This window comes from Podarcis gaigeae, assembly GCF_964106915.1.
Source record: "Podarcis gaigeae genome assembly, chromosome: 5".
Taxonomy (NCBI): Eukaryota; Metazoa; Chordata; class Lepidosauria; order Squamata; family Lacertidae; genus Podarcis; species Podarcis gaigeae.
The window spans coordinates 65491654-65504306 of NC_139681.1; the positions used below are offsets into that span (position 1 = coordinate 65491654).

The following is a 12653-nucleotide window of genomic DNA, read 5'->3' on the forward strand; positions in this document are numbered from 1 at the left end:
CGTACCCCCAAACACATTTTAAGGACTTTCAAGATGTATGCCAACCTATAGCACTAGTTTTCCATTATCTAAGATACAACGTAAGTGGAAAAAAGGGGAAATAGATCTTGAAAGTCATTGCTATTATAGTAGAAGCTAACATGACTTTATGGGAAGTTAAAACACATGTCCATTATTGATAACTGAACTACTGATTCATGAGGTCTTATAAGACTTCCTACTAAAATCTAAATGCACAATGCAAAAGCTGTGACCCCCCCCAAAAAAAGTCCATCTACAATCCACTATGTGTTGTTGCCATCAGGTTCATTTCCTATTTTGTAGTCACGACTACAAAAGCCAGGGAACTGTCAAGCATCTTGATAACCATAACAACCCTGCTGGAGCCACATACAGCTTGGTGGATCACGTCTTGCAGAAGATTGCTTTGCATTAAAAGAGAAACAGTTTCCCAAATTGGAGCATTCCAGATGTTTTGGACAGCGATGCTGGCAAAGACTAAAGGGAATTGTAGTCAAAAACATCTCAAGGGCTTCATGTTGGGAAAATATAGTGCACCCCAAACTTTATATGAAAATGCTGTCTCATAGGACAACCTTCCCCAGCCTAGTGCTCTCCAGAGGTTGGACTACAACTCTGATAATCCCTTGCCATTGGCTACACTGGCTAAGGCAACTGTAGTTAAAAACATCTGGAGGGCACAAGGTTATGGAAAACATAATGTTCTAATGTCCTCATTGTCTGCATTAAGTTCCATAGTTGTGTGCATGATATTTAGGGGTTAACTCTCAGAGTGACAACTTACTCCAGTAAGTACTTAAGCCTGACAACAGCAGAACATTATGTAGAGACAAAACATTTTGAGAGCAAGTTGACAACCAAACCTCCAAAATTAGTTCACTCTTATGTGGCCAATGCAAATGTGCATGTGATCACTGAAAACTAGATGGAGCTATAGAAAGTAAAGTGATACAAATAAAGAATACTTTTACTGAATTGCCTACAAAACCATGCAAAATCAATGTCACGTGAAATAAGAACTTAGGACTTGTGCTCTTTCTTAACAAAAACCTCCAAACCATATCCTTTCAGAAAAAAACAAATGTACCTTTTCTCAATTTAAAGCTACACTTGTTAACTCCACATTTTTGTTGTTGTGATAGATTTCTCCTTTACCTTCCAGAAGGGAAGTGAGATTACTGCAAAATTGCAGGTATCATGTGGTGCAAGTTGTTCAAGAAGGAAACATAACTCATCACTGTGATTTTGGGGTATACCTGAATCCTTAACAAACTCCACACCACTGGAACGGATAACAGCCGTGCGTGCTATATTCTGGCTGCTTTTTAATCACCATATGCAAATAATCAACGTTATCTCACAATGCAAGCACAGTTGAGACAAACTAACTATTGTACATAATATTATTTATCCATCCTTCTTGACCTGCTTTTCCCAGCCTTTAGCTGAGAAATGCAAAGCTGGAGACAGATGATCATCTTTAACAAATATTGGTATGACAGAGTCAATATGATCCATGATGTATAATTTTTATCTCCCTATATATTGTCTTTGGTCAAACAACATTTGCATGTTTTTGATGTTACATATAAGGCCTGCAAACCCTGGCACGGATCCATTTCCTGTGAATGCCCAGGGGATGCCCACAAAGGAGGGAGAGGTGAGTTTCATCGTTCTTCCTTCCCCCCTGCAAAACCATGCCCAGAAGTTGGGTGACCCTCCTTAACAGTGTGGGAGGTGGCATGGGGAGATGTAGAGGGAATAAACGAAATTTGCCTTTCCTCCATTTCCTCCAGTGTGAGCCTCCCCTGGATCTCAATCCCTTCTGCAATGGGAATGCCCTTTCATTCATAGAGGTGGAAGGGACCTCGAGGGCTTACTAATACAACCACCTGCAATGCAAAAATCCTACCCAGAGCCACCCCTGGGTGGGTTCATGAAAGGAACACTCTGGATCCAAACCGCCTGCATTATCAGAGAGAGTGATGATATTGTGTGCATCACAGGAAACAATGGCTCTACCAGCTTCCTGGGGGAAAATATTGTCCGTCTCCCAACTCAAAGCTGCTTTAAGGGGCACCCACATTCACATTTTATACTGGATGGCATCTTGGAGCTTACAGAGAACAGACATCTCAAACCAGATAAAAGTTCAGTATAAAATTACACCAAATTGCTTTTAGCGCTTTGCAGTCCTAGGAATCTTTCCTTTTTTAAAAAAAGTTTTTCTTTTTACATCTGGTTTTCCTGATTGTTAATGTCTAACATCTAATAGCCAATGAGAAATAAGCCTTATTTTCGTTTCATGAGTGAATCAAACTATACTGATATCTCCTAGACATTTTGTGCCTCAGTTTAAGCATTCATTGCTTACCATCAGGATAGGATAGATGACTTCAGAGGGACTCGTATGAAGTGCAGAGGCAGTAGTGTACAATTCAGGAGCAATTGGAACAGGTGTACTACCCTTGAAATTTACCGTATTTTTCGGCCTATAGGACGCACTTTTTCCTCTCCAAAAATGAAGGGGAAATGTGGGTGCGTCCTATGGGGCGAATGCAGGCTTTCGCTGAAGCCTGGAGAGCAAGAGGCTCTCGCTCTCCAGGCTTCAGGAAGCTCTGCGCAACCCTCCAGAGCCCGGCTCAAAGCCGCGCCGGCCTCCGGAGGGTCGCGCAGAGCTGCTTGCCCTCCCGGGCTCCGCGCAGCTCTGCCGCCAAGCCACGCCAGCCTCCGGAGGGCTGCGCAGAGCTGCCTGCATTCCCAAGCCTCGGGCACACTGAAGAGTGTGCCCAGGCTTCGCGCAACTCTCCGCAAGCCTGGGGAGACCGGCGCAGCTTCCTAGGCTTGCGGATAGCAGGCTGTTCTGGGGGCTGGGGTAGGGGGAAGCTCGGGCTTCCCCCGCGCCAGCCCCGTGCCCAGGGGGGAAATAAATTTTTTTTCTTTATTTCCCCCCCCAAAAAACTAGGTGCGTCCTATGGGGCGAAAAATACGGTACTTGTGGAACACACCTTACCAAAATAACACCCATTACTTTTCATCTGCCTTTGTAAGAAACAATTCTTTGCTTGCTGCAACTGAGGAACAGAGCAGCATATTCCTTCCTTGACAGTAGTTACAAGGTTCTGTAAAAATGCAGTTAAAGATTTTAAATCCTTCATAAATATTGTGCGGAGCAGAGTGACTACCCTGTTGATAACAAAACAAAAAATCATCGTTCACCTGCAAGGCCATATAGGCAATTTCACAGACTTTTAGTACGTGAGCAGAAATTCCAGTGCAGGGCTACTCTTAGTACTTCATAACATTGATTGCAGTGCCACAGAAGTGTGAAACCCAGGTTTCCTCCTCCACATCCTCCTTTCTCAATAGGATAGCTCCTCCCCCCCCCCCCCCCATGTTAAGAAAAATGACTGGCCACTGCTAAATATCAAATCAAACAAGATAGGTAAGTGACAAAAAAGATAGAATAAAATATTGCAACATGTACGAATATATTAAACTCTTTCTTCTTTCAGACTGTACATTCCCACTCTACTTCTTTTTCTTCTCCTGAGCACAGCGAGGACAAAACCTAAGGGTTAAAAAAAGAATCACTGTGTTCAGTTCAATGCATTACTTTGGGAATACTTCACATTTGGGGGAAAATAAAACTCAAGAATTATACATTTAACTTCCTGGTTCTAGTCTTTACCATGTTTTGAACAGCAGCTCCAATCAGCTGCAGCCAGCATAGCCATGCTGCTGTGGCTTTTGGGAACTGTGGTCCAAAACATTTTAAGACACAAGGTTGGCAAAGGCTGACCCATCCCTTTGTATCACCTTGCTGTCTCTTTTAGATTGTGAGCCTTCGGTCAAGGACCTTTGTGCTTTTGTTATGGTAAAGTGAAGAAAGTATCAAGGAAGAAAATTAAGTGAAGAAAACACAAGAAAGCTATTATTCATGACACTTACCATTTCCCTTTGGGTTTCGTGGTGAGGTCCACACAAGCAAAATGGAACCATTCGATTGGGCACTATATTTTGGGGAAGAATAAAAAGATGTTTTTTCTTAGAGAGCTTGATAACATTAATTTATCTTATCAGATTTAACAGAAATGGGAGCCTGGTTGGGGCCTGGCATGTCACAATCGAAGGGGCATACACTGCACATCACATAGGAAACTTCATGAGCCCTTTGTTGCTTGTGAAGTGCCCAAATTTTGCAGACACAGGATGCACTACTCACTGCAAATGGCCTGTAAAGCATGATGTAAACAATTAACATTGTTACTATTAAAATTTGTATAATGCCCTTCATCCGAAGATTCCAGGGTGGGGAAAATAGAAGCAAGTTAGCTTGGGGTGTAGACATGACCTCAGGGTTGTATATGTATGAGAGGTGCACAAACAACTTCAAATATGGAGTGAAGTATCAAATCCAGTGAGTCCTAAGATCCAGATCCGCCTTTTCATTTAATATATGTAAGCTACGATTTTTTGCTGTAGAAAAGTGCTTTCAAATTTCTGCTCAGAAACCAGGGGAAGTCTGGAAGCAGCTTCTATTGGTCACTTGGATGGGGTTCTTTCCCCTTGCATAGTTCCGTTCTTCCTAAAGGAAGCACCTTCACGCAGAATTTGAGGAGGGAGGCGTGTGTACGGCCACATTGGGTTATCTCAGTACTTACATCAGGATTGTCGCAGCCGATCATTTCTCCATAGGATACTTGGTGACACAAACAATACGTTGGTTCGTTGGGATCCACCGGCATATCTAGGACATCTGAAGGATGAACGGACAGGATGGTATCCGCTAATTCAGACCTGCAATGGGAGCATCGTGAACAAATATTGAATAAATGCCAGTGATTCTTGGTTAAAAAAATAATCTCCAGTTTGAAACTAACTATTTGGGAGGTCAGTTAGTTTGAAGAGTACCAAGACAGCAAAAGTGGAGAGAGTATAAAGCATGTGAAACTAAGCATGCCAAAAAATCTGGTTACTATGGCACATTGGCCAAAAAAAAAAAAAAAATATTTCAAATGGAAGCTGCTCTGAACAAGCTAACTGCAGACTGCAGTCACTAACCTTCGTTTTGGTTTCTTTTTAACTGGGACATCTTCTTCGGATGTTCGCCGGCCTCGACCCCGAGAGCTTTTCTTATCCTTTGGAGTTCGCCCCTCTGAAAGACAGGTTATTTCTGGTTAACTACACCATAAGAAGAAAAACCAGAGGTTTTATACTATACAGTGGTACCTCTGGTTACGAACTTAATTGATTCTGGAGGTCCGTTCTTAACCTGAAACCGTTCTTAACCTGAGGTACCACTTTTAGCTAATGGGGCCTCACACTGCCGCCACGTGATTTCTGTTCTCATCCTGAGGTAAAGTTCTTAATCTGAGGTACTACTTCCGTGTTAGCAGAGTCTGTAACCCAAGGTGTTTGTAACCCGAGGTACCAATGCAATTATTCTGAAGCACCATAATGATTCAAAAATGATTAATTTTTCTTTTTTCTCTCATCTATTCTTCCAGACGTTATATAAACTGGAAAGTGACCCTTGTTCAGAAGCCATTTGCCAATGCAACCTCTGATGTAGCTATACATTGAAAAAATTCTACAACTTTATCCAGCACAACTTCCCCCGTTATCTGAACCTGACATTTGTAAAAATTGTAACTAACGAAAATCACTAAGATATTACCTGTTGGACAAAAATCTTATGTACCTTTTTGTATGATTGTTCAAATAACTTGGCTGTCAGCTGGGGCATTAAGATAAATAACAATGTATTCTACTTGTATACTCAAAAAGTGTCTAACAGTAAAATCCTATACAGGTTTACTTAGAAGTAAGACCCACCAAGTCAAATGAGGTTTACTCCATTGTAAAATACATTGAAGATTGTACCTAATAAACTAATGTTTGATAAATTTGCTTCTGACAATAATTCAAATGAAAATAGCTCATATATACATACCTGCAAATCACCCTAAGCTGTTTATATGCATAATCATTTTTTTTAAAAAAAAACTACTACAGTTTTACCCTGTTAACACTGTGCACCAGACTCTTATTTTAATAGAATTTTTGTTCTATATATGATCTTATAACAAATATATAATTTCAGAGGAACAAAATGCAATCCACAGGCAAACTGCTTTATCAAAAATACTTACTAAGAGAAGCTAAAGGATTAGAAAATGAGTTTGGAGAAACTTGGTATTACTTTATTTTCTGTATGAGTAAGAACTCTGGAACACTGAAGCCACTGTCAATGCACAATATCTTGTGGAAGAATTTATACAGGTTATAAAGCAAAACTGGACCAGGTGGATTTGTGGTTAGAGGTAAGAGGTCTCTTCCGAATATTAACTTAATCAACATAATTTTGCCTGCTTTATGCCAAAATTATGGAAACCATATTGAAGAAAAACTATGGCTCAATTCTGTCCAACTAAATGTCTCTCCTCACTGATTTCTCCCTTTGTTCTTCATAACAGGCATGTATGCTTTTTATACAAGACTCTCATGATGTATGAGAAACAGCTTTTACTAGGAAAGAAAGGTCTGCCTGGTGCCTTTGTTGATATCTTTCTGGCACCAGGTAATGACTTATATTCCCCACCCCCCAGGCTTTCGATAGACTCACATAAGATGTTTGCTTTGGTACTAGTGTGTGCCAAAGCTTCCTGTAGCTGTTACGGAGGTTGTTTGGTTCTGTTTTTTATGGTATAATGTATTAGTATTTATGTTTTAAAAGTTTTGTAAGTCTAATAGATGATAATAATAACAAATTAAAAAATATATAGAAGGATTTCCTCACAGTGAGATGACACTATTCATAATGTACACACTTTTTAGGTTTTGCGTTGCAGGGTTTTCAAAGTCACTGCCTTCCAACTTATCCTTCAGATCAGCTTCAAATCGTGCCAGGTCAGCATCCAGCCGTCGAATGTGCTTATCTACCTACATCAGAAAGAAAGACCACACAGCTAAAGAAAACAAAATCCAGTAATATCTCTAGAAATCATTGGAATCAACTTGCTATCTTCCTTTTCTGGTATTTATCACTTCAATGCACCTCAACACATCTCTCTCATCTGACCTGTGGTTGGTGTCACTGTTAACTTTTCTGGGTGTTTGTGGGTACCATACAAATGCAAATCACAGACCATTTAGGGAGCAGTGGGAGGGAGGGAGAAGAAAAACCAGCTACCATAGGAAGGTGGTCAATACAAACCACACAGTCCCTCTGTAGTCTTGAGACTCTTCCAGACAGTTCCTATTTTCAGGTGGGATTCAATTACAGACTAGCAAATTCAGGTTGCAAAATATAGTTGATTGGGAGGTCTTGTGAAAGAAACCTGCTTCCCCCAAAGCTCAGATTTTTGGTGATTAAGGAAAGTGACATGAAAATGCACTGAGACAACACTTGATTTGACTCAATGTCATCTAACCTCACAAACAAATCAGAATGAATGTTCATTAAATAGCCAATATCTAAGCTCCCTGTAAACTTGTGCTGACAAATCGGGGTGAATGCTCAATGAACAGGTTGTCTGGAAATACCCATAGTCATTCACATTTGTACAGATTAAGGAAATGTGGCAGGTCCTTGACCACCCCAGCCCCTTCCCACAACAGGAAGCCATGAATCCTAGCAAGTCTAGTTGTGTTGATCCTCACTATAAACCCCATAGCCTGGGTTCTCAAAGCAGTGAAGATTCCTGCACTGCCTCAGAAAACAACTTTCTCTCTGTAATAGTCCAGTGAATAAGAACATGTAGCCACAGAAATAATTTTGATAAATGCACTGCTGACAAATCTACTTGCTTGCCAGCACCATAACTTTAGCCTCAGGTTTTTGCCCCATTGCTCCCAGACTGTAAAAGATTAAACAGGGGGAGGTCACAACCTTGTACACAATCCCAGTCCACATCAGGATTCTTTTTGAAGTAGAGAATGTATGATGCAAGCCTGCCTGTTATCTTCTTTATCTCTAACTGAACCCGGGATCATGGATCCTCATGTCTGTGTCAGTCGACAGCTACTAATTACACAGAAAGACTAGTACCTGTAATACAAGCTTCAGAGGTAGCTATGGGAGAAGTAAGAAATACAGAGGGTGGATTTTTCATTTTGAAACACAAGTCCTCTGTCTACCTAATCTAACCTTACCATCTCATAGGTCTGCATAGCCAGCTGCACTTTGTCATCACTGTACTCTTTGCATCTTGCGTAAGCATTCTGAATCTTCTGCAGGATTTCCACCCGTTGCTCTGATGACAAACTCCTCACTGTTGAAATGTACTGAGCAGCAAGACTGTCGATTTCTGCTTTCTTGTCTGAAGAGCAATGGGAGACAGTATGTGCGTGAGACTGAGGTTGCAGCCCTATACTCACTTACCTGAGAAGTAAGCCTCGTTGAGCTCTATGGGGCTTAATTTTGAGTAAGACTGAGCTGTGAGGCTGCAACCCAAAGCTCATTTACTTGCGGGAAGATCCCATTGAACTCAGTGGGATTATTTGTAAGTAAATTGATTTAGGATCAAACTATATGTTTCACCATTGGAAACCTTTTCAGAAACCATGAAATAAATGTCTCTCTGGGGGTAGCCAGGGGAGGAAAGGTACAGGGCTTCTGAACATTCAGTGGCTGTGTAAAAAAGGATTTTTAGGAGGCATAGCTTGTTATGCAAGCTACACCTGCAGACATTCCCTAAGCTACACGACTATTAAAAGTGAAGGAGTCCTGTCCTCTTTCTCATCTGACCACTTAATTGGTCCTTTGTTCCCTCATTTTAAAATACTTGGAACTAAACCAAAGCACATGTGACAGCTGAATTCTTGAGTTGTGCTTCTAAAAGTTCAAATGAGCAGGCATGTTTTCCAACCTTAGTAAGGCACAACTGACTAAAAAGTAGCAAGACTGTGCTTGCAAGATCAATTCATACACATCTACAGTCCTTTGCAAGGCTTTGTCAAACTCAAATGTAAATACAGCATTATATAATTCTGCTCCTACAAGCTTTGCTAGAAGTGGTGCACATGAAACAATGGAATCAGTTGTTGGCCACACGATGACACCCCCCCCCATCTTCGTGTTGCACTGAAATAGCAAAAACTTGGGAGGCTGAAGGAACTCTGCTATGGGCTACTTCTCACTTTTCCAGTGAATATATGTGGCAAGTGAATCTCAGATGTGTGCAAATCTAGTATGAGCTGAGCACACAAGAAAATCTGTGAACCAGAATACCTGAACACACCTTCTGTTCTCTGATCCAGCTCACGCATAAGTTGGAAGTTCCTTTGCAACTCACAAGGGAGGTTTTCAATGCCTGAAATACAAAAACAGAAATGCTGCAGTCCCCACTCTACCATAAATTTCTTAATATAAAAGTTATGTTCACAAACCCACTACGCTTAACAAAAAGCATCCATAAACCTCGCCAGGTACTCTATTTTCCATAAATACCTTACCCTACCACCTTCCTCTTTATCTGTTCCCTGTTGTATATGGCATGCTGAGCTGGGTGCTCCCACTAGCTATGGGGCAGGTACCAGAGACCAGGATCCCAAGGGGAATCTTCTAAGCTTGAAATCGCTGAATGATCAGAGAGTCATGGGGCTCATTGCTACCACCAACCTCAGTATCTTCTCACATGTCATTGTGGCCATGTTCAGATATAATGTTAATCCATGGTTAAGTGCCAGAGGGATGGGGAACCTGTGGCCCTCTAGAAGTTGTTAAGACTTCACATCCCTGCTCTATCCAAGACAGAGAAAAGGTCTCCCTCTGCCCATCCCAAAGCAGCTCCACTAGTCTCTGCCTGTGGAGTGGCATCAGTGTCACTTCTCCACTGTGGAGCTTCCCATTTCCACTAGTACTCAATAGAAAGCCTCAAAATAGGGCAACCCAGGAGAGGGGAAGAAATAAGCTGCTCTGGGATCCCCTAGAACTTGAGTAAGTCCTACTGCCATCATTTGATGGCATCTGGCCCAATTAGTATGCCAGCTCCAGGCCGGCATAGCAGGATTCTGCCTGCCCTTCCACCCTCATCAGTGTGAGCAGTGGGGCTGTGGCAGTCATGTCCTGCTGCCACCTGGCCATGGTTAGGATTGCTCTGCCCATCAAGGAAGCAAACATCTACAAGTTCAGTTTTCACGAAGAGTCCAGAAGAAGTATAATATTCTATTCTATGGTCCCACTATAGGAACATAAGAAGAGTCTGCTGGATCAGGACAATAGCCTATCTAGCTAGGCTTTCTGTCATCACAGTGGCTAACCAGATGCCTGTGGGAAAAATTTCAAACAGTATCTGAGCACAAAAGCTCTCTCCCATCCTGTAGTTTCCATCTACTAGTATTCAGAAGCGTTATTGCTTCTCTTACCATGGAGGCAAAGCATAGCTATGATGGCTGGTAGGCATTGATAAGGTTATTCACCATGAATCTGTCTAATCCTCTTTTGCAGGGGGCTTCAATGCCCACGTGCCAAATGACATCTTTTCAACAAGTAAACATGGAGACTCTTCAAATACAAGTTGTCCCATACAGGAGCAGGAAATTTCACTTGCCTGCTAAAGAGGAGACCAGTGGCATAGCGTGGGGGGTGCAGGGGGGCCCGGCCGCACCGGGCGCAACATCTGGGGGTTAGGGTTAGGGGGCGCAAATCCACGGGTTAGGGGGCGCAAATTACTTGCCTTGCCCCGGGTGCTGACAACCCACGCTACGCCACTGGAGGAGACAGAAGCATTCCAAGCCCAGCTGGTGCTATAGCTAAGGAAGTGTGCCTGCTACCCCATCGACAAAAAAATATATCATTTTTTTTGGCTTCTTGGGTGTCTTTGTGTTTGGAGCTTTCCAGTCCAATTATGCATTTGGTGAGCATCTGCTTCCCTACTGCACAAGACATTTGCACAAGGTATGTAAAGTTAACAAGCACTGAAATACATACATTTTATGAAAACTTGTGCTTCCTTTAGGTCAGCTTGTTTTTATTGTCTTTTATTCGTAACTTTAATGTGTGTATTATTCTCGACATAAACGGATCAGAGGTTTTGACAATAAAACAGCATACAGATTTTAAGAATAAAATAACCATGTGTCTTTTAAGTTGAGAGGTCTGCAGCTTTGCTAACGAAGTACTGACGCACGGGGCTGAATAAATGGGACTATTAAAGCGACTATTATTAATAGTATTAGTATTATGCCCTGCTTTGGCTTCCTATGTTGAATTCAACAGCCGTCTACAAATAATGGAGCTTTCCTCGCCACCTGACTTGCTGAATTTCTACCGGTCACACGGGTGGGGCAAGAATAGGAACCCTGACATTTTTATTTATTTTTAGGTGGCAATCCTGGAGAATGCGCAACACGACGCGCCTTAAAAGCATTGGGAGGGGGATGTTTTTGCTGCTCGTCTGACAGGCGGCGCTCATAGTAGTAGAGCAGGAGCGGCCCCTGGTGGCCAAGGATCGCAGCTGCACCCTTAGAAGGCCGGCGCGGAGATCCCTCCTTTACGCGTCGCAATGACGCAGCAAGAAACCTCGCCCGCCGCCCCCTCCCTCCCTCGCCGGGTCTGTGTGACGCAGCCGCAATTGCCGGCGTGGCCCCCGCCCGGCTTTGGCCTGGGCCTGTTTCCCTCACGTTCCCTCTGCCCAACGCCGCACTCACTCACTGTCCAGGTAGTGCTCCAGGTACAAGGCCGCCGCCGCCATCTCGCGCCAGCCAGCCGGCCAGCCAACGCCCACCCTCCGGCCCCGCCGCGCTCGGCGCTGTCACGCGGGCGCCTTCGCAATGGCCGGTCGGGACTCTCATTGCATAGTCATGAGAGGCCGGCGCCGATTGGCCAAGCGGACGCCGCCGCCGCTGCATAGGAATGAGGGGGCGGGGCAGGGGAATACGACGTCAACGTTCGCTCGCCATCATCGGGAATGGGCCGTTTCCCGGTGTCCGCGGCGGCGGCACGTGGTGTTCTCTCTCTCTCTCTCTCCCCCCCCCCCCATTCCTCCCGTCGTAATTCCCGCGCAGGTCTGGCTACGTCTTTCCCGCGCGGTATTCGCGTGACGCAGTTCCAGGCGTACACGTGTCTCTTTGGAAGGGAAAACGCCACTGAAGCCGACGGAACTTCCTTCAAATAAATAGAAGTGCACGGGAGCTCGCGGGTTCGGGATGTATAGACGTGGCAGAGCAAACGCGTGTCAGTCTCCCGGAAAGCTGGCTTGTATTTTACAGTATAAGTAGCTTTAGCGGAATAAAAAATAAAAGTGGGGTAGATGCTTGCATCTTCTCAGTATTTCTGCATCCACCCAAGGACAGAAACACTCTGCTTTTAGCCCCTTAAGCGTCTCTTCGTTGGCACCTCCTCAAGATGTCCCTTATTTGCTGTACTCATAAAATCGCTTTTTTTCTAAGGGCATGTGTGTGTAGAGATGTTTTATGTACCATGGCGCACAGCGCAATCCTACGCGTGCTTCCTCTGTAAGAAGTGGCACGGTTTTCGGTGTGGCTTATAGCCCAGGTGAGCTTTGCGGAGAATGGGGGCTTCCAGTGTGGACTTGACGCTTCTGCTTACCGTCAACGTGGAAAGAAAGATCATTCTTACAGATAAATATGTAAACATACGACTTTTATTTATAATAGAAAAAAAT

General features: G+C 43.4%; 1 protein-coding gene across 1 annotated transcript; it reads right to left on the reverse strand.

Moving 5' to 3' along the window:
• Positions 1-3488: 3488 nt before the first annotated feature.
• Positions 3489-11831, reverse strand: ING5 (inhibitor of growth family member 5). The gene is made up of 8 exons (XM_083741982.1): positions 11681-11831; positions 9267-9338; positions 8179-8345; positions 6855-6966; positions 5086-5179; positions 4686-4821; positions 3973-4034; positions 3489-3592 (listed from the first exon to the last, which is right to left on the reverse strand). Exons 1-8 carry the CDS (start codon positions 11718-11720, stop codon positions 3553-3555), a joined length of 723 nt encoding a protein of 240 aa, XP_083598108.1. The 5' UTR covers positions 11721-11831; the 3' UTR covers positions 3489-3552.
• Between the last annotated feature and the right edge of the window lie 822 nt (positions 11832-12653).

What these genes read in the sequence shown, in the direction of transcription:
- ING5 (XM_083741982.1), bottom strand. Translation starts at nt 11,720, where the DNA reads ATGGCGGCGGCGGCCTTGTACCTGGAGCACTACCTGGACA. An exon ending in GCTGGATCAGAGAACAGAAG is followed by an intron (nt 8,346 to 9,266) that starts GTGTGTTCAGGT and finishes ATTGCTCTTCAG; the next exon opens with ACAAGAAAGCAGAAATCGAC. An exon ending in CTATGCAGACCTATGAGATG is followed by an intron (nt 6,967 to 8,178) that starts GTAAGGTTAGAT and finishes TTTCTGATGTAG; the next exon opens with GTAGATAAGCACATTCGACG.